The following is a 23385-nucleotide window of genomic DNA, read 5'->3' as shown; positions in this document are numbered from 1 at the left end:
GTTATTGTGCTGAAGGTGTTTCTAACATACAATTCCCCATGTCATTGTGCTGAAGGTGTTTCTAACATATAATTCGCCATGTCATTGTGCTGAAGGTGTTTCTAACATATAATTCGCCATGTCATTGTGCTGAAGGTGTTTCTAACATATAATTCGCCATGTCATTGTGCTGAAGGTGTTTCTAACATATAATTCCCCATGCCATTGTGCTGAAGGTGTTATTAACATACAATTCCCCATGTCATTGTGCTGAAGGTGTTATTAACATACAATTCCCCATGTCATTGTGCTGAAGGTGTTATTAACATACAATTCCTCATGTCATTGTGCTGAAGGTGTTTATAACATACAATTGTCAATGTTATTGTGCTGAAGGTGTTTCTAACATATAATTGTCAATGTTATTGTGCTGAAGGTGTTTCTAACATATAATTGCTCTTGTCATTGTGCTGAAGGTGTTTCTAACATATAATTGTCAATGTTATTGTGCTGAAGGTGTTTCTAACAAATAATTGTCAATGTCATTGTGCTGAAGGTATTTCTGACATATAATTCCCCATGTCATTGTGCTGAAGGTGTTTCTAACATATAATTGCCCATGTCATTGTGCTGAAGGTGTTTCTAACATATAATTGCCCATGTCATTGTGCTGAAGGTGTTTCTAACATATAATTGCCCATGTCATTGTGCTGAAGGTGTTTCTAACATATAATTGCCCATGTCATTGTGCTGAAGGTGTTTCTAACAAATAATTGTCAATGTTATTGTGCTGAAGGTGTTTCTAACAAATAATTGTCAATGTCATTGTGCTGAAGGTATTTCTGACATATAATTCCCCATGTCTTTGTGCTGAAGGTGTTTCTAACATATAATTGCCCATGTCATTGTGCTGAAGGTGTTTCTAACATATAATTGCCCATGTCATTGTGCTGAAGGTGTTTCTAACATATAATTGCCCATGTCATTGTGCTGAAGGTGTTTCTAATATATAATTCCCCATGTCATTGTGCTGAAGGTGTTTCTAACATATAATTCCCCATGTCATTGTGCTGAAGGTATTTCTGACATATAATTCCCCATGTCATTGTGCTGAAGGTGTTTCTAACATATAATCCCCCATGTCATTGTGCTGAAGGTGTTTCTAACATATAATTTGCCATATCATTGTGCTGAAGGTGTTTCTAACATATAATTCCTCATGTCATTGTGCTGAAGGTGTTTCTAATATATAATTCCCCATATCATTGTGCTGAAGGTGTTAGTGACATACAATTCCCCATGTGATTGTGCTGAAGGTGTTTCTAACATATAATTTGCCATGTCATTGTGCTGAAGGTGTTTCTAACATATACTTCGCCATGTCATTGTGCTGAAGGTGTTTCTAACATATAATTCCCCATGTCATTGTGCTGAAGGTGTTTCTAACATATAATTCCCCATGTCATTGTGCTGAAGGTGTTTCTAACATATAATTCCCCTTGCCATTGTGCTGAAGGTGTTTCTAACATATAATTCCCCATGTCATTGTGCTGAAGGTGTTTCTAACATATAATTGCCCATGTCATTGTGCTGAAGGTGTTTCTAACATATAATTGCCCATGTCATTGTGCTGAAGGTGTTTCTAACATATAATTCGCCATGTCATTGTGCTGAAGGTGTTTCTAACATATAATTTGCCATGTCATTGTGCTGAAGGTGTTTCTAACATATAATTCACCATGTCATTGTGCTGAAGGTGTTTCTAACATATAATTGCCCATGTCATTGTGCTGAAGGTGTTACTAACATACAATTCCCCATGTCATTGTGCTGAAGGTGTTTGTAACATACAATTGCCCATGTCATTGTGCTGAAGGTGTTTGTAACATACAATTGCCCATGTCATTGTGCTGAAGGTGTTTGTAACATACAATTGCCCATGTCATTGTGCTGAAGGTGTTTCTAACATACACTTCCCCATGCCATTGTGCTGAAGGTGTTTCTAACATATAATTCCCCATGTCATTGTGCTGAAGGCGTTTCTAACAAATAATTACCTACTATCAATGTGTTGAAGGTGTCCGTAACATTTGGATTTTCCACTGTAAATTATTTTAGAAATGGTTCTAATATTGGCTAATGTAATGGTTCCTAATATATTCCTTACTTTGAGATTACCCTCTGTGAATGTCTAATGGTAAGTTAATGGGTTAAATTTCAGAACATTTGATCACCATTTCTTCATGTCCAACAAGTTGGCTGGTAGACTGTTACCAGCAACAAGTAAATAAAATAATTAATTTAGTAACTTGGAGTATGTAGCATCATGAAACTAGTAAATAAAATAATTAATTTAGTAACCTGGAGTACGTAGCATCATGCAACTAGTAAATAAAATAATTAATTTAGTAACCTGGAGTATGTAGCATCATGCAACTAGTAAATAAAATAATTAATTTAGTAACCTGGAGTATGTAGCATCATGAAACTATTAAATAAAATAATTAATTTAGTAACCTGGAGTATGTAGCATCATGAAACTAGTAAATAAAATAATTAATTTAGTAACCTGAGTATGTAGCATCATGAAACTAGTAAATAAAATAATTAATTTAGTAACCTGGGTATGTAGCATCATGAAACTAGTAAATAAAATAATTAATTTAGTAACCTGGAGTATGTAGCATCATGAAACTAGTAAATAAAATAATTAATTTAGTAATTTGAGTATGTAGCATCATGAAACTAGTAAATAAAATAATTAATTTAGTAACCTGAGTATGTGGCATCATGAAACTAGTAAATAAAATAATTAATTTAGTAACCTGGAGTATGTGGCATCATGAAACTAGTTAATAAAATAATTAATTTAGTAACCTGGAGTATGTAGCATCATGAAACTAGTAAATAAAATAATTAATTTAGTAATTTGGAGTATGTAGCATCATGAAACTAGTAAATAAAATAATTAATTTAGTAACCTGGAGTATGTAGCATCATGAAACTAGTAAATAAAATAATTAATTTAGTAACCTGGAGTATGTAGCATCATGAAACTAGTTAATAAAATAATTAATTTAGTAACCTGGAGTATGTAGCATCATGAAACTAGTAAATAAAATAATTAATTTAGTAACCTGGAGTATGTAGCATCATGAAACTAGTAAATAAAATAATTAATTTAGTAACCTGGAGTATGTAGCATCATGAAACTAGTAAATAAAATAATTAATTTAGTAACCTGGGTATGTAGCATCATGAAACTAGTAAATAAAATAATTAATTTAGTAACCTGGAGTATGTAGCATCATGAAACTAGTAAATAAAATAATTAATTTAGTAACCTGGAGTATGTAGCATCATGAAACTAGTAAATAAAATAATTAATTTAGTAACTAGCATCATGCAACTATTAAATAAAATAATTAATTTAGTAACCTGGAGTATGTAGCATCATGAAACTAGTAAATAAAATAATTAATTTAGTAACCTGGGGTATGTAGCATCATGAAACTAGTAAATAAAATAATTAATTTAGTAACCTGGAGTATGTAGCATCATGAAACTAGTAAATAAAATAATTAATTTAGTAATTTGGAGTATGTAGCATCATGAAACTAGTAAATAAAATAATTAATTTAGTAACCTGGAGTATGTAGCATCATGAAACTAGTAAATAAAATAATTAATTTAGTAACCTGGAGTATGTAGCATCATGAAACTAGTTAATAAAATAATTAATTTAGTAACCTGAGTATGTAGCATCATGAAACTAGTAAATAAAATAATTAATTTAGTAACCTGGAGTATGTAGCATCATGAAACTAGTAAATAAAATAATTAATTTAGTAACCTGGAGTATGTAGCATCATGAAACTAGTAAATAAAATAATTAATTTAGTAACCTGGAGTATGTAGCATCATGAAACTAGTTAATAAAATAATTAATTTAGTAACCTGGAGTATGTAGCATCATGAAACTAGTAAATAAAATAATTAATTTAGTAACCTGGAGTATGTAGCATCATGAAACTAGTAAATAAAATAATTAATTTAGTAACCTGGAGTATGTAGCATCATGAAACTAGTAAATAAAATAATTAATTTAGTAACCTGGGTATGTAGCATCATGAAACTAGTAAATAAAATAATTAATTTAGTAACCTGGGTATGTAGCATCATGAAACTAGTAAATAAAATAATTAATTTAGTAACCTGGAGTATGTAGCATCATGAAACTAGTAAATAAAATAATTAATTTAGTAACCTGGAGTATGTAGCATCATGAAACTAGTAAATAAAATAATTAATTTAGTAATTTGGAGTATGTAGCATCATGAAACTAGTAAATAAAATAATTAATTTAGTAACCTGGAGTATGTGGCATCATGAAACTATTAAATAAAATAATTAATTTAGTAACCTGGAGTATGTAGCATCATGAAACTAGTAAATAAAATAATTAATTTAATAACCTGGAGTATGTAGCATCATGAAACTATTAAATAAAATAATTAATTTAGTAACCTGGAGTATGTAGCATCATGAAACTAGTAAATAAAATAATTAATTTAGTAACCTGGGGTATGTAGCATCATGAAACTAGTTAATAAAATAATTAATTTAGTAACCTGGAGTATGTAGCATCATGAAACTAGTAAATAAAATAATTAATTTAGTAACCTGAGTATGTAGCATCATGAAACTAGTAAATAAAATAATTAATTTAGTAACCTGGAGTATGTAGCATCATGAAACTAGTAAATAAAATAATTAATTTAGTAACCTGGAGTATGTAGCATCATGAAACTAGTAAATAAAATAATTAATTTAGTTACCTGGAGTATGTAGCATCATGAAACTAGTAAATAAAATAATTAATTTAGTAACCTGAGTATGTAGCATCATGAAACTAGTAAATAAAATAATTAATTTAGTAACCTGGAGTATGTAGCATCATGAAACTAGTAAATAAAATAATTAATTTAGTAACCTGGAGTATGTAGCATCATGAAACTAGTAAATAAAATAATTAATTTAGTAACCTGAGTATGTAGCATCATGAAACTAGTAAATAAAATAATTAATTTAGTAACCTGGAGTATGTAGCATCATGAAACTATTAAATAAAATAATTAATTTAGTAACCTGGAGTATGTAGCATCATGAAACTAGTAAATAAAATAATTAATTTAGTAACCTGGGGTATGTAGCATCATGAAACTAGTAAATAAAATAATTAATTTAGTAACCTGGAGTATGTAGCATCATGAAACTAGTAAATAAAATAATTAATTTAGTAACCTGGGGTATGTAGCATCATGAAACTAGTAAATAAAATAATTAATTTAGTAACCTGGAGTATGTAGCATCATGAAACTAGTAAATAAAATAATTAATTTAGTAACCTGGAGTATGTAGCATCATGAAACTAGTAAATAAAATAATTAATTTAGTAACCTGGAGTATGTAGCATCATGAAACTATTAAATAAAATAATTAATTTAGTAACCTGGAGTATGTAGCATCATGAAACTAGTAAATAAAATAATTAATTTAGTAACCTGGGGTATGTAGCATCATGAAACTAGTAAATAAAATAATTAATTTAGTAACCTGGAGTATGTAGCATCATGAAACTAGTAAATAAAATAATTAATTTAGTAACCTGGGGTATGTAGCATCATGAAACTAGTAAATAAAATAATTAATTTAGTAACCTGGAGTATGTAGCATCGTGAAACTAAAACTTATTGAAAGCATCATTTTTTTAGTTAGCACCCTCAGTAGTTCGAATCAGGATTTTATATTTTAGTTTGAAGTTATAGATATGAGTTAAACTCTTACAGCCTTTTTTCTTTTTTTTCACCAAGAATGGCGAGCACTTTGGTTTTCTCCCATATCAGTATTAAAATTCTAGTAATTGTAATATTTAAATTTTGTTTTAAAGAAGTGTTCACAGAGAAAATTCTGTTGTTTAAACCAACTTGGTGTTGAAGAAAACATGACAACGTGGGTTTCTTTAGAAGCCAGGTACATGAAGTTGTATCTAATTATTGTAAATGTTGTAGTAAGTATGAATTAGAAAGAATTTAAAAAGATTATCTCAGCATCTCTGTATTGAAGTTTCTTTCTATTCTGAATATAACACATTGAGGTCTTTTAGTGAGAAAATTTTTGATATAATGTTTGATTCATGAATAATGATATTAAGAAAAAAATAACATAATTATAGTAAGATTTTCTTGATCATTGAATTTTTAATGAGAATGGGAGAAATAAACTCATATGGTTTATCTTTAAGTGGATGCATTTCTGAACTCTGAAGAACGAGAAAGCCTGCCACTGGAAGAACAGCTTCAGAGACTGCTGGAAATGTTAGATAAAACAGTAAACATTAAGCATGGAGGTCAGTCAAATGAGTTGTCATTATTGACAGTTCCTAATTAACATTGAATATTTTAAATCAATATTTAGTAATAGATTAAATCTCTTAAAATTAATACTTTCTTTACAGTATGGCAGTCTTGTCACAAAACGTTCTTTTAATATGTTTGCTGCTACAGTTAGATTGTCCGTGTTTCTGTTAGTTAGATTGTGCATGTTTCTATTGGTTAAATTGTAGATGTTTCTATTAGTTATGTTGTCTATGTTTCTGTTAGTTAAATTGTACATGTTCCTATTAGTTATGTTGTACATGTCTCTATTAGTTATGTTGTCTATGTTTCTGTGAGTTAAATTGTACATGTTTCTATTAGTTATGTTGTACATGTTTCTATTAGTTATGTTGTCTATGTTTCTGTTGGTTAAATTGTACATGTTTCTATTGGTTAAATTGTACATGTTTCTATTAGTTATGTTGTCTATGTTTCTGTTAGTTAAATTGTACATGTTCCTATTAGTTATGTTGTACATGTTTCTATTAGTTATGTTGTCTATGTTTCTGTTAGTTAAATTGTACATGTTTCTATTAGTTATGTTGTACATGTTCCTATTAGTTATGTTGTACATGTTTCTATTAGTTATGTTGTCTGTTTCTGTGAGTTAAATTGTACATATTTCTATTAGTTATGTTGTCTATGTTTCTGTTAGTTAAATTGTACATGTTTCTATTAGTTATGTTGTCTATGTTTCTGTTAGTTAAATTGTACATGTTTCTATTAGTTATGTTGTCTATGTTTCTGTTAGTTAAATTGTATATGTTTCTATTAGTTATGTTGTCCATGTTTCTGTTAATTAGATTGTACATGTTTCTATTAGTTATGTTGTACATGTTTCTATTGGTTAAATTGTACATGTTTCTATGAGTTATGTTGTACATGTTTCTATTAGTTATGTTGTACATGTTTCTATTGGTTAAATTGTACATGTTTCTATTAGTTAGATTGTACATGTTTCTATGAGTTATGTTGTACATGTTTCTATGAGTTATGTTGTACATGTTTCTATTGGTTATGTTGTACATGTTTCTATTGGTTAGATTGTACATGTTTCTATTAGTTAGATTGTACATGTTTCTATTAGTTAGATTGTACATGTTTCTATTAGTTATGTTGTACATGTTTCTATTGGTTAAATTGTACATGTTTCTATTGGTTAAATTATACATGTTTCTATTGGTTAAATTATACATATTTCTATTAGTTAGATTATACATGTTCCTATTAGTTATGTTGTACATGTTCCTATTAGTTATGTTGTACATGTTTCTATTAGTTAAATTGTACTTGTAACTTGTCCTGAAAAAATTACAGTGATACCTCAACCCTATCAGTATCCTTATGTGAAATCAGTACTATCAGTATCCTTATGTGAAATCAGTACTATCAGTATCCTTATGTGAAATCAGTACTATCAGTATCCTTATGTGAAATCAGTACTATCAGTGTCCTTATGTGAAATCAGTACTATCAGTGTCCTTATGTGAAATCAGTACTATCAGTGTCCTTATGTGAAATCAGTACTATCAGTGTCCTTATGTGAAATCAGTACTATCAGTATCCTTATGTGAAATCAGTACTCTCTACCTGTTCACCATGTTTTCCATTTCTGATTTTGTACTGTGTTGATATTTTGACACTCACCACCTGCAATGTATGTACACCATATTTTTGTAGTAATTTTACTCACTTTTCCAGGTGTTAATATGTTGACGGTCACTACATGTGAGGTGTGTTCAGCATAGTTTCATATGGTCATTTTACTGATTTTGTACTCTAGAGTATGACTGGAAACCTTATATTGAGTAACTCGTACCCTGTTGTCCTCATTTTTACGTGGATATGCTTCTTGACTACATTTTGTACTGTTACCTGAGGGATGTGGTTGTCTTATGACACTGACCATTATGTTTTCATTATCTCTCATGTTACAAGATGCTAAACTTTGCATACTGTAGTTGGGGTGTAACTTGTTTCAGTTTCCTTTTTTGGATGGTCCTTGTTGTCTAAGTTGATCTACATCTATTTGTTTTTCAATGCTGTTAAGTACAAGTGATGTATCCTTGAGAATTTTAAATCATTAATCTGAACATGTATTTATGAATTAATCCATAGTAATTTGCTTTGGAAAGGACTGTTACTTAGTTTTCCCCAAACTAATTGGTATTTGGTGTCATCACGTTATCAAAATGTTCTACTGTTACTTTATTTCAACTGTGGTTGTCAGGTGACTTGCTAAATTTGACTGGAATATTTCATTGTAATATAATTGTAAGAGATAAAAGTTGATAAGCAACAAGAAACTGTAGATTGGAACTTGAACACCATTGGCTGACAAGGACAGTATATCTCAGGACAGTTGGTATGTGTATTAACACTTTTACTAATAAAGCAGAAAACAATGTTTTGACTTTCTCAGGTCATCTTCAGGTGAACGATGAGAGTTTGACCTTTGCAGGGCACATGTGTTCTTTTATGTATTCATCAACATCAACAAATTTCCTCCAAAAAATTATACACATACACCTAGATAAACAACAAACAAATGGTAATAACTCCCAAGATACAACAAACTGCAAAACCTTACACTGTTGCATACCGTACATTATCGACATCAGTGAAAAAATAACCAACATTTGGAAAAAAACTTATAACAAAACAAAAAATTCCAGTAAACACCAAATTTATTCAAAAACCAGGTACAAAACTAAGGTCCGTCATATGTAAAAACTACACTGACAAACACAATACCAACATAATATATAAAATACAATGCAACAACTGTCACTACTTCTGTATTGGAGAAACAAACAGAAAAATGGAAACTAAATTCAAAGAACACAATGAACACCTTCACATGTTTTTGAACACTGGATATCAAATAAACACAACATTACCATAGAAAACACCCAGATACTAAGTAGGGAAACAAATATAAACAAATGCAAAATCAAAGAAGCTCTACTTATACAGCAACTAAAACCAAAATTAAACCAATATAAAGGAACACCTTAATAGCTATGCTAACTAATAACCTGACATCACCTACAATCCAGTACCCAGTTTATAATCTTTTCCCAAAGACATGTGCCTGGCAAAGATCAGTTGCTAACTCTTTTTGTTAATCTGAAAATGAACTAAGGAGGTTGGAACATTCTTTTCTGCTTTATTAATAAAAGTTTTAAAACCCACACCAGGTGTCTTGAAATACAAATTTTCTTCAAATGGGTTTCTAGTCATCATGAATAACAAGGATAATGTTCTCTTCAAGAGTACAAGCAAGGCCTGTCTTCCTTCACTCATAACTACTGACTACTCAGTATTTGTTGTAGTTGGACAGCTCATTTACCACTAGTTACATTAATATAATGTATTCAACCTGTGGATGGTGTAACAGAGATTTAGAACAACGTTTTGTTGACATTACCCTTATCATTCTTAATTCTGTAGAAACTATTAAGAAAAATGTTTATAATGTAAAGTTTTATTTTGTACATGATGTGTAAAACTAAAGGTTTCAGAAAATTATCCTGAATATTATTTATTATGCTTCTCTTTCAATCAGTTGGGGAACTTTAGGTTAACTGGATCTTTATTCATTTAGTTTCTTTTCCTTGCAGGGGCTCGCACAAAACGAAGCAAGCACTTAAAGACAGAGATAACAAAAGTTCGGAGAAAGATTTCTATGAGAGAAAGTGGAATGAGCTGGAGCAAACTTGAACAACAGGATACCTCTGAAACCGAGTCTGAAAGAGAGAAAGATTTATTTGTTGAGAAGAACAAAAGAACAAAGGAAGCAGAAAACAGAAAAGAGAAAGAAAAGGAAAAAATGAAAGAAAACAAAACAGAGGAACCTGAAAAGAAGGAAGAAGGTGTTACCAAAAACAAAAATAACAAAATCCCCCCAGCTTTACCACTGCTTCCCCGAGAAAAAGGTAATATTAGAGTGTGGTTCATTTGATACATTTTCAAAATAATTTGAGTACAAAAATATTTATTTAAAAATATTATCCTAGTAACAAGAGTTATTTGTAAAACATTGCATAAAAAATAAGCTAATCCCAGCAATAAGTATTTTTCTAAATTGAGAACTTCTTACCTCTTTTTGTCTTCCATAATGGACTTTCCCTGTTATGGAAGAGACTATTTTCTCATATAAAATAAGACCAATATATTGTATTAAATGAATTGAATGGTATTCATCCCACCGAGAGGCATAATCTCTAAAAGTGTAAAATTTAAATATTACTTATCCTAACTGTAATTTTCATGTTGGTATGTAGGAGTCTTATTATGTGGGTAAATACGTTCTCTTGTTAGATTTTAAAAGTTGTGATCCAGTTTTATTCAGCAAAAGGAAATTTTTTAATTATTGTTTGAAATTTGGGCAAAGCTATTCAAGAGCTTTTCTTTGCTAGCTGTCTAATCTTAGTGATAAACCAGAGGAAAGTAGCTTTTCAACAAGACCCACTGCTAAATGTTATTGAACCAAATAATGGGATTTGCCTGTTTCTCTTATAACTCATCCATGATCCAGAGTTTTTCATGAAATTTGTTTTTATGGTAATCGTAGAACCTTACATCTACAGTCTGCCACACTAATCTCGGACCCTAACATGCCCTCTTTTTACAATTTATCAGTTTTTTGTGGTGTTATGTGTTACTTTAAGAAAATTACAAATAGTTTTTAAACAAAAGTTATAAAAATATTTGATAATCACATAGTTATTTAACTCACTTCTAAACAAATAAAGTCTTATTTTTTCACTTTCATCTCCGTGTCCATTTAGACTGAACATTTGTTTTTGCTAAATTATTGAGCTTAGACAATTTTTTTTATTTTTAAAGCTTTGGAAGATGACATAACCTCCACAAGTTCTGAGTCTTTACCACTGCCTTCTCCACTGTCACCACCTTCTCTGACCTTTTCTGTTTCACCACAACCTCCACCCGTTGCTCCAAAAAGAAGTCCAAAAACCAGAGGGTTAAAAAAGACTGTGAAAAAGAAAGCCTCTAAAACAGCTGCAAAGTCAGCAACTAGTATTCGCTCACCCAAACGTGTTACCTCACCCCCAGCACTACCCCCAGCAAAATCCCCTAAACTCAGTAAACGGACAGCATCCTCTCCCCCTCCACATCTTTCCAGTCCCTCAACAAGTCCTCTTCCTACAAGGTCTCATAAAAGTGGTGGAGCTGTATCTGGCCGGTCCCCCAAAAGAAACACGTCGCCTCCTGTGCTAAAGCCTCAGGCCCCTATTCCAAGTAGCAAACCAAAGGATTGGGACAAAGAGCACCCACATTCTCACAGAGGTAGCTCTTGAGATTTAGCTCATAAGTAGTAATACTTAAACATTTTAAGACCTCCTTGTGTGTAGCATAGTATATATTGGTTGAGAGATTTGTTGCAAATGTGTTTAAAATAATAAACTGTGATAATTTGTTAAAACAAAAAAAATATTATTTTGAAGAATATTTTTAAACATCTATTTTAAACTGTTAGTACCAGGAGAAACACTGCCCTACAGGTTGATATGTGTGCTAGTGATAGCTAATTGCAGTATACCTCATTGAAATAATTTAGAAAGAGTGATTATTTTCCAGAAAAGGATTTTCTGGGAAAAAACACATGGGAGGAGTGTTTAGATAATGGTGCTGTAAACTGTAATGTCTTTTCATGTGTAAATATGTTACCCTTTACTGAAAAAAGTTTTTTGAAAAACTAAGTTTTCTTAGTACTATATTTAAAAATTACATCAGTGAAGATATAATTAAATCATCACATACAACTTTAGTGAAACTTGTGTTTTTCTCTTGAAGAGAGTACATTTATTTAAATTGTTCTGGTATAAAACAAATGGTTATTGCACACTTTGTAGTTATTTTTCTAATTATCTGAACCTTGAATGTACAAAATATAAAATATTGTTATTGGATTTAGTTAGTAGTGCAATTGAATAGATGGTGCCAAGTGGTATTTCTGCTTTTAGTGATGTACATAGATAGATACATATGTGTGTCCATTATAGTAAGAATTGTGAAGATGAGATTCTTTACAATTTAGTGTGTGGTCAAAAAATATCTTTCAAAATTGATTATCTTCCTGATATAAATTCTTCAATTTTAGTTTAATAAAATGTGTAATATTTTGTAAGACATCAAACAGCCACAAAGAGTAAATTACAGTTTATATGTTCCTGATAATAAATTTAAAGAAGATACAGCTAATATTAAAAAATATCCAGGAGCAAAGATCATTATATGATCACATGATACTGTGCCCCCTGCACTCATAAAGAAGCACTTAGGGAAAAGTACACTATTCCTTATGCTACAGTTACCTTCTCTTGTTATTCAGGAAGGACTCAGAAACATTTGGCTACCCCAGTTCTGGCTGAACCACCAGAAAAGTTGCCTAAGAAAGATAAACCTTTTACTGGTAGATCTCGAAGAGCAAGTACAGTCAAGCAGTCACAAGATCGAGAAAAGGAACGCGAGAAAAAAAAAGATAGTGAACACAAGAAAGAAGGTAAGGATGTGTGTGGATGATAGATATCTATGTCATATTGTACATAGAGCGTGAACACAAGAAAGAAGAATAGGATGTGTGTGGATGATAGATATCTATGTAATATTGAACATAGAGCGTGAACACAAGAAAGAAGGTAAGGATGTGTGTGGATGATAGATATCTATGTCATATTGTACATAGAGAGTAAACACAAGAAAGAAGGTAAGGAGTTGTGTGGATGATAGATATCTATGTAATATTGTACATTGAGAGTAAACACAAGAAAGAAGATAAGGAGTTGTGTGGATGATAGATATCTATGTAATATTATGCAACGAGAGTGAACACAAGAAAGAAGGTAAGGATGTGTGTGATGATAGATATCTATGTAATATTGTACATAGAGAGTGAACACAAGAAAAGAAGGTAAGGATGTGTGTGGATGATAGATATCTATGTCATATTGTACATAGAGAGTAAACACAAGAAAGAAGGTAAGGAGTTGTGTGGATGATAGATATCTATGTAATATTGTACATTGAGAGTAAACACAAGAAAGAAGATAAGGAGTTGTGTGGATGATAGATATCTATGTAATATTGTACATAGAGAGTAAACACAAGAAAGAAGGTAAGGAGTTGTGTGGATGATAGATATCTATGTAATATTGTACATAGAGAGTAAACACAAGAAAAGAAAGGTAAGGAGTTGTGTGGATGATAGATATCTATGTAATATTGTACATAGAGAGTAAACACAAGAAAGAAGGTAAGGAGTTGTGTGGATGATAGATATCTATGTAATATTGTACATAGAGAGTAAACACAAGAAAGAAGGTAAGGAGTTGTGTGGATGATAGATATCTATGTAATATTGTACATTGAGAGTAAACACAAGAATGAAGGTAAGGATGAGTGTGGATGATAGATATCTATGTAATATTGTACATAGAGAGTAAACACAAGAAAGAAGGTAAGGATGTGTGTGGATGATAGATATCTATGTAATATTGTACATAGAGAGTAAACACAAGAAAGAAGGTAAGGAGTTGTGTGGATGATAGATATCTATGTCATATTGTACATAGAGAGTAAACACAAGAAAGAAGGTAAGGAGTTGTGTGGATGATAGATATCTATGTAATATTGTACATTGAGAGTAAACACAAGAAAGAAGGTAAGGAGTTGTGTGGATGATAGATATCTATGTAATATTGAACATAGAGAGTAAACACAAGAAAGAAGGTAAGGATGTGTGTGGATGATAGATATCTATGTAATATTGTACATAGAGAGTAAACACAAGAAAGAAGGTAAGGATGTGTGTGGATGATAGATATCTATGTCATATTGTACATAGAGAGTAAACACAAGAATGAAGGTAAGGAGTTGTGTGGATGATAGATATCTATGTAATATTGTACATAGAGAGTAAACACAAGAAAGAAGGTAAGGATGTGTGTGGATGATAGATATCTATGTAATATTGTACATAGAGAGTAAACACAAGAATGAAGGTAAGGAGTTGTGTGGATGATAGATATCTATGTAATATTGTACATAGAGAGTAAACACAAGAAAGAAGGTAAGGATGTGTGTGGATGATAGATATCTATGTCATATTGTACATAGAGAGTAAACACAAGAATGAAGGTAAGGAGTTGTGTGGATGATAGATATCTATGTAATATTGTACGTAGAGAGTGAACACAAGAAAGAAGGTAAGGATGTGTGTGGATGATAGATATCCATGTAATATTGTATATAGAGAGTGAACACAAGAATGAAGGTAAGGATGTGTGTGGATAATTATTTTGTGTTTCCTAATAATTTATGTTATATTATATGTAAAAAAAGGAAATTCTTTACAACAGAAATAATAGTTTATAAAACAAGATAAAGTAATACACAATTATCTTTGTGTATAAGTGATAAAGCAATCTAACCTAACACAGTTTTTATACAGTTCTGATTGTGTGCAGTTGATAAAGCTAGTTATCCTAACACAGTTGTTACACATTTCTAATTGTGTGTAATTGATAAAGCAAGGCCATATACCATTGTGTTTTTTTCATGAGGTGTGTTAATATAACACATTCTCATTATATGTAGACTGTAAAGTATGTCAGTGTAACACAAGTGTTATGTTCAGTTTATAAGGATGGGTTGTCTAACAATGCCACAACAAAGTTCTCATGTAGCAAGCTTTGTTCAAAATGACATGGTATTTGCTGTTTCCACAATTTATTTTTGTTTATTGTAGTATAGTGTCTTCACATTATCATTTTACACATTACCTGATGCATTAAAACATTTAAGTTCAAAATTGGTTAATTTACTTTGTAAAACTCTGAATAATTGTGCTAAAACTATGAAAATATACTTAGTAATTAACATTCTTACTAAGATGTTTGTTATAATATTTCAGTAATTATTGTAAGTGAATTTTTTTTTATTGTTTGCTGTTATAAATATTTTGAGGGTATTTCATCCACAATCTTAGGGTTTACTTTGACTATATTGTTACAAATGCATTCGTAAATAAAAACTGTTAAGGTTTTTGATGGTTTTTCATTATGTTTGTGGAAAACTGAATAACACTGTAAACATGTTTCGTATTATTGATCGTCTATTAGTCAGATAGTATTTTACTGACAAGAAGGCCCCTTTACTGAGTTGAAGGTAGGTTTTAGTAACTGTACCTTTCTTTAACTGTAAACAAGGAATCACCTGTACTGATTTGGAAGTAGATCTCTCTAACAGTAGAGAAGGAATCACCTGTACTGATTTGAACCTAGAGTTCTTTAACTCTAAACATGGAATCATATGTACTGATTTGGAAGTAGATTTATTAAACTTTAGACAGGGAAACACCTCTACTGATTTGGTACTGGATTTCTTTAACTATGGACAAGGAATCACCTGTACTGATTTGGAAGTGGGTTTCTTTAACTGTAGACAAGAAATCACCTTTACTGATTTTTTTAACAGTTTTAAAGTAAGTATTGCTGATTGGAAATAAGTAAAATATATGCAAGAGAATGTTTATAATAAATGTAACAAATTGTATATTATGCATACCCTATGTTTTTGTTTTATAACTTATTGTGTTGATCCCATGTTGTGTACTCATATTTTGTTGCATACACCTTGTGTATATCTGTTGTTGTGGTATAATATTATTTATATCCCATGTTGTGTACTCTGTTTTGTTGCATACACCTTGTGTATATCTGTTGTTGTGGTATAACATTATTTATATCCCATGTTGTGTACTCTTATATTGTTGCATACACCTTGTGTATATCTGTTGTTGTGGAATAACATTATTTATATTCCATGTTGTGTGCTCTGTTTTGTTGCATACACCTTGTGTATATCTGTTGTTGTGGTATAACATTATTTATATCCTATGTTGTGTACTCGTATTTTGTTGCATACACCTTGTGTATATCTGTTGTTGTGGTATAACATTATTCATATCCCATGCTGTGCAGAGCCCTCGTGTTGTGGTATAGTGCACATTCTACTGTGTGTGAAATATGTGCTTATTGTTGAAATTGTGTAAGGATGGAAAGAAAAGGACAGATATGACCTGAAGCTTATGAAAAAGCAGTATTTCTATAGTCCTACGCATTCCAAATTGTTTTTAACTGAAGTGACCTAAGGAGGTTGTAATGTTGTTCAGTACTTTATATTACTGAGTTTTAATACCCATACCAGCTGTCTTTAGAATATGTTACATACTGTGTAGGGACAATAACCCTACTGCTACGTACTGTATAGAGAGAATAACATTTTATGTTACATACTTTATAGGGAAACTAATCTTCTGTTATGTACACTAAATATTCTCTGTAGGGAGAATAACCCTTACTGCTACATTCTCTATATTGAAAATAACCTTCACTGTTACATACTCTACAGGGAGGATGTATGTCAATGTTACATACACTAATATGTTCTATAGAGAGAATATCTCTCTTACGTACTGTATAGAGAGAATATCATTGTTACGTACTCTATAGGGAGAATAAATATCACTGTTACGTACTCTATAGGGAGAATAAATATCACTGTTATGTACTCTATAGTGAGAATAACCTTCATTGCTACACTCTATAGTGAGAATAACCTTCATTGCTACACACTCTATAGTGAGAATAACCTTCATTGTTACACACTATATAGTGAGAATAACCTTCACTGCTACACACTCTATAGTGAGAATAACTGTCACTGCTACACACTCTATAGTGAGAATAACCTTCATTGCTACACACTCTACAGTGAGAATAACCTTCATTGCTACACACTCTACAGTGAGAATAACCTTCATTGCTACACACTCTACAGTGAGAATAACCTTCATTGCTACACACTCTATAGTGAGAATAACCTTCACTGCTACATACTCTATAGTGAGAATAACCTTCATTGCTACACACTCTACAGTGAGAATAACCTTCATTGCTACACACTCTATAGTGAGAATAACCTTCATTGTTACATACTATATAGTGAGAATAACCTTCACTGCTGCACACTCTATAGTGAGAATAATCTTCATTGCTACACACTCTATAGTGAGAATAACCTTCATTGCTACACACTCTATAGTGAGAATAACATTCACTGTTACATACTCTATAGTGAGAATAACCTTCACTGTTACATACTCTACAGGGAGGATGTATGTCAATGTTACATACACTAATATGTTCTATAGAGAGAATATCTCTGTTACATACTGTATAGAGAGAATATCTCTGTTACGTACTCTATAGGGAGAATAAATATTACTGTTACATACTCTATAGGGAGAATAAATATCACTGTTACGTACTCTATAGGGAGAATAAATATCACTGTTATGTACTCTATAGTGAGAATAACCTTCATTGCTACACACTCTATAGTGAGAATAACCTTCATTGCTACACACTCTATAGTGAGAATAACCTTCATTGCTACACACTCTATAGTGAGAATAACCTTCATTGCTACAGACTCTACAGTGACAATAACCTTCAGTGCTACATACTGTGTAGTGAGAATAACCTTCATTGCTACACACTATAGTGAGAATAACCTTCATTGCTACACACTCTATAGTGAGAATAACCTTCATTGCTACACACTCTACAGTGAGAATAACCTTCACTGCAACATACTGTATAGTGACAATAACCTTCACTGCTACATACTGTATAGTGAGAATAACCTTCATTGCTACACTCTCTATAGTGAGAATAACCTTCACTGCTACACACTATAGTGAGAATAACCTTCATTGCTACACACTATAGTGAGAATAACCTTCATTGATACACACTCTATAGTGAGAATAACCTTCACTGCTACATACTCTATAGTGAGAATAACCTTCACTGCTACATACTATATAGTGAGAATAATCTTCATTGCTACACACTCTATAGTGAGAATAACCTTCATTGCTACACACTCTATAGTGAGAATAACCTTCACTGCTACATACTCTATAGTGAGAATAACCTTCACTGTTACATACTCTACAGGGAGGATGTATGTCAATGTTACATACACTAATATGTTCTATAGAGAGAATATCTCTGTCACATACTGTATAGAGAGAATATCTCTGTTACGTACTCTATAGGGAGAATAAATATCACTGTTATGTACTCTATAGTTAGAATAACCTTCATTGATACACACTCTATAGTGAAAATAACCTTTACTGCTACACACTCTATAGTGAGAATAACCTTCACTGCTACACACTCTATAGTGAGAATAACCTTCATTGCTACACACTCTACAGTGAGAATAACCTTCACTGCAACATACTGTATAGTGACAATAACCTTCACTGCTACATACTGTATAGTGAGAATAACCTTCATTGCTACTCACTCTATAGTGAGAATAACCTTCATTGCTACACACTCTATAGTGAGAATAACCTTCACTGTTACATACTCTATAGTGAGAATAACCTTCACTGTTACATACTCTACAGGGAGGATGTATGTCAATGTTACATACACTAATATGTTCTATAGAGAGAATATCTCTGTTACATACTGTATAGAGAGAATATCTGTTACGTACTTTATAGGGAGAATAAATATCTCTGTTACGTACTCTATAGGGAGAATAAATATCACTGTTACATACTCTATAGGGAGAATAAATATCACTGTTACGTACTCTATAGGGAGAATAAATATCTCTGTTACGTACTCTATAGGGAGAATAAATATCACTGTTACATACTCTATAGGGAGAATGAATATCACTGTTACGTACTCTATAGGGAGAATAAATATCACTGTTATGTACTCTATAGTGAGAATAACCTTCATTGCTACACACTCTACAGTGAGAATAACCTTCACTGCTACATACTGTATAGTGAGAATAACCTTCATTGCTACACTCTCTATAGTGAGAATAACCTTCACTGCTACACACTATAGTGAGAATAACCTTCACTGCTACACACTATAGTGAGATTAACCTTCATTGCTACACACTCTATAGTGAGAATAACCTTCATTGCTACACACTCTATAGTGAGAATAACCTTCATTGCTACACACTCTATAGTGAGAATAACCTTCACTGTTACATACTCTATAGTGAGAATAATCTTCATTGCTACACACTCTATAGTGAGAATAACCTTCATTGCTACACACTCTATAGTGAGAATAACCTTCACTGTTACATACTCTACAGGGAGGATGTATGTCAATGTTACATACACTAATATGTTCTATAGAGAGAATATCTCTGTTACATACTGTACAGAGAGAATATCTCTGTTACGTACTCTATAGGGAGAATAAATATCACTGTTACATACTCTATAGGGAGAATAAATATCACTGTTACGTACTCTATAGGGAGAATAAATATCTCTGTTACGTACTCTATAGGGAGAATAAATATCACTGTTACCTACTCTATAGGGAGAATGAATATCACTGTTACGTACTCTATAGGGAGAATAAATATCACTGTTATGTACTCTATAGTGAGAATAACCTTCATTGCTACACACTCTATAGTGAGAATAACCTTCATTGTTACACACTCTATAGTGAAAATAACCTATACTGCTACACACTCTATAGTGAGAATAACCTTCATTGCTACACACTCTACAGTGACAATAACCTTCAGTGCTACATACTGTGTAGTGAGAATAACCTTCATTGCTACACACTCTATAGTGAGAATAACCTTCAGTGCTGCATACTGTGTAGTGAGAATAACCTTCATTGCTACACACTCTATAGTGAGAATAACCTTCATTGCTACACACTCTATAGTGAGAATAACCTTCATTGCTACACACTCTACAGTGAGAATAACCTTCACTGCAACATACTGTATAGTGACAATAACCTTCACTGCTACATACTGTATAGTGAGAATAACCTTCATTGCTACACACTCTACAGTGAGAATAACCTTCATTGCTACACTCTCTATAGTGAGAATAACCTTCACTGCTACACACTATAGTGAGAATAACCTTCATTGCTACACACTCTATAGTGAGAATAACTTTCATTGCTACACACTCTATAGTGAGAATAACCTTCACTGCTACATACTCTACAGTGAGAATAACCTTCACTGCTACATACTCTATAGTGAGAATAATTTTTATTGCTACACACTCTATAGTGAGAATAACCTTCATTGCTACACACTCTATAGTGAGAATAACCTTCACTGCTACATACTCTATAGTGAGAATAACCTTCACTGTTACATACTCTACAGGGAGGATGTATGTCAATGTTACATACACTAATATGTTCTATAGAGAGAATATCTCTGTCACATACTGTATAGAGAGAATATCTCTGTTACGTACTCTATAGGGAGAATAAATATCATTGTTACGTACTCTTTTGGGAGAATAAATATCACTGTTACGTACTCTATAGGGAGAATAAATATCACTGTTATGTACTCTATAGTTAGAATAACCTTCATTGATACACACTCTATAGTGAAAATAACCTTTACTGCTACACACTCTATAGTGAGAATAACCTTTACTGCTACACACTCTATAGTGAGAATAACCTTCATTGCTACACACTCTACAGTGAGAATAACCTTCACTGCAACATACTGTATAGTGACAATAACCTTCACTGCTACATACTGTATAGTGAGAATAACCTTCATTGCTACACACTCTATAGTGAGAATGACCTTCATTGCTACACACACTATAGTGAGAATAACCTTCACTGTTACATACTCTACAGGGAGGATGTATGTCAATGTTACATACACTAATATGTTCTATAGAGAGAATATCTCTGTGACATACTGTATAGAGAGAATATCTCTGTTACGTACTTTATAGGGAGAATAAATATCTCTGTTACGTACTCTATAGGGAGAATAAATATCACTGTTACATACTCTATAGGGAGAATAAATATCACTGTTACATACTCTATAGGGAGAATAAATATCACAGTTACGTTCTCTATAGGGAGAATAAATATCACTGTTATGTACTCTATAGTGAGAATAACTTTCATTGTTACACACTCTATAGTGAAAATAACCTTTACTGCTACACACTCTATAGTGAGAATAACCTTCATTGCTACACACTCTACAGTGACAATAACCTTCAGTGCTACATACTGTGTAGTGAGAATAACCTTCATTGCTACACACTCTATAGTGAGAATAACCTTCATTGCTACACACTCTATAGTGAGAATAACCTTCATTGCTACACACTCTACAGTGAGAATAACCTTCACTGCTACATACTGTATAGTGAGAATAACCTTCATTGCTACACACTCTACTGTGAGAATAACCTTCATTGCTACACTCTCTATAGTGAGAATAACCTTCACTGCTACACACTATAGTGAGAATAACCTTCACTGCTACATACTGTATAGTGAGAATAACCTTCATTGCTACACACTCTACTGTGAGAATAACCTTCATTGCTACACTCTCTATAGTGAGAATAACCTTCACTGCTACACACTATAGTGAGAATAACCTTCATTGCTACACACTTTATAGTGAGAATAACCTTCATTGCTACACACTCTATAGTGAGAATAACCTTCATTGCTACACACTCTATAGTGAGAATAACCTTCACTGCTACATACTCTATAGTGAGAATAACCTTCACTGCTACATACTCTATAGTGAGAATAATCTTCATTGCTACACACTATAGTGAGAATAACCTTCATTGCTACACACTCTATAGTGAGAATAACCTTCACTGCTACATACTCTATAGTGAGAATAACCTTCACTGTTACATACTCTACAGGGAGGATGTATGTCAATGTTACATACACTAATATGTTCTATAGAGAGAATATCTCTGTCACATACTGTATAGAGAGAATATCTCTGTTACGTACTCTATAGGGAGAATAAATATCACTGTTACGTACTCTATAGGGAGAATAAATATCACTGTTATGTACTCTATAGTTAGAATAACCTTCATTGATACACACTCTATAGTGAAGATAACCTTTACTGCTACACACTCTATAGTGAAAATAACCTTTACTGCTACACACTCTATAGTGAGAATAACCTTTACTGCTACACACTCTATAGTGAGAATAACCTTCATTGCTACACACTCTACAGTGAGAATAACCTTCACTGCAACATACTGTATAGTGACAATAACCTTCACTGCTACATACTGTATAGTGAGAATAACCTTCATTGCTACACACTCTATAGTGAGAATGACCTTCATTGCTACACACACTATAGTGAGAATAACCTTCACTGTTACATACTCTACAGGGAGGATGTATGTCAATGTTACATACACTAATATGTTCTATAGAGAGAATATCTCTGTGACATACTGTATAGAGAGAATATCTCTGTTACGTACTTTATAGGGAGAATAAATATCTCTGTTACGTACTCTATAGGGAGAATAAATATCACTGTTACATACTCTATAGGGAGAATAAATATCACTGTTACATACTCTATAGGAGAATAAATATCACTGTTACGCACTCTATAGGAGAATAAATATCACTGTTATGTACTCTATAGTGAGAATAACTTTCATTGTTACACACTGTATAGTGAAAATAACCTTTACTGCTACACACTCTATAGTGAGAATAACCTTCATTGCTACACACTCTACAGTGACAATAACCTTCAGTGCTACATACTGTGTAGTGAGAATAACCTTCATTGCTACACACTCTATAGTGAGAATAACCTTCATTGCTACACACTCTATAGTGAGAATAACCTTCATTGCTACACACTCTACAGTGAGAATAACCTTCACTGCTACATACTGTATAGTGAGAATAACCTTCATTGCTACACACTCTACTGTGAGAATAACCTTCATTGCTACACTCTCTATAGTGAGAATAACCTTCACTGCTACACACTATAGTGAGAA

At 32.0% G+C, this 23385-nt stretch overlaps 1 protein-coding gene across 8 annotated transcripts in view; it reads left to right on the top strand.

Moving 5' to 3' along the window:
- Window positions 1-23385, top strand: part of LOC143256392 (peregrin-like) — a 75820-nt gene that overhangs the window by 48554 nt on the left and 3881 nt on the right. For all 8 annotated transcript variants that reach the window (XM_076513575.1, XM_076513579.1, XM_076513581.1 and 5 more), the window contains exons 12-15: window positions 6284-6388; window positions 10040-10354; window positions 11268-11729; window positions 12775-12945. In XM_076513575.1, the coding sequence (XP_076369690.1) occupies window positions 6284-6388; window positions 10040-10354; window positions 11268-11729; window positions 12775-12945 (1053 nt within the window). The remainder of the gene's footprint in view (window positions 1-6283; window positions 6389-10039; window positions 10355-11267; window positions 11730-12774; window positions 12946-23385) is intronic.

The sequence above is a fragment of the Tachypleus tridentatus genome, chromosome 7, assembly GCF_004210375.1.
Source record: "Tachypleus tridentatus isolate NWPU-2018 chromosome 7, ASM421037v1, whole genome shotgun sequence".
Lineage (NCBI taxonomy): Eukaryota > Metazoa > Arthropoda > Merostomata > Xiphosura > Limulidae > Tachypleus > Tachypleus tridentatus.
The sequence above is the reverse complement of the archived record's forward strand: the minus strand, read 5'-3'. Positions and strand labels throughout refer to the sequence as shown.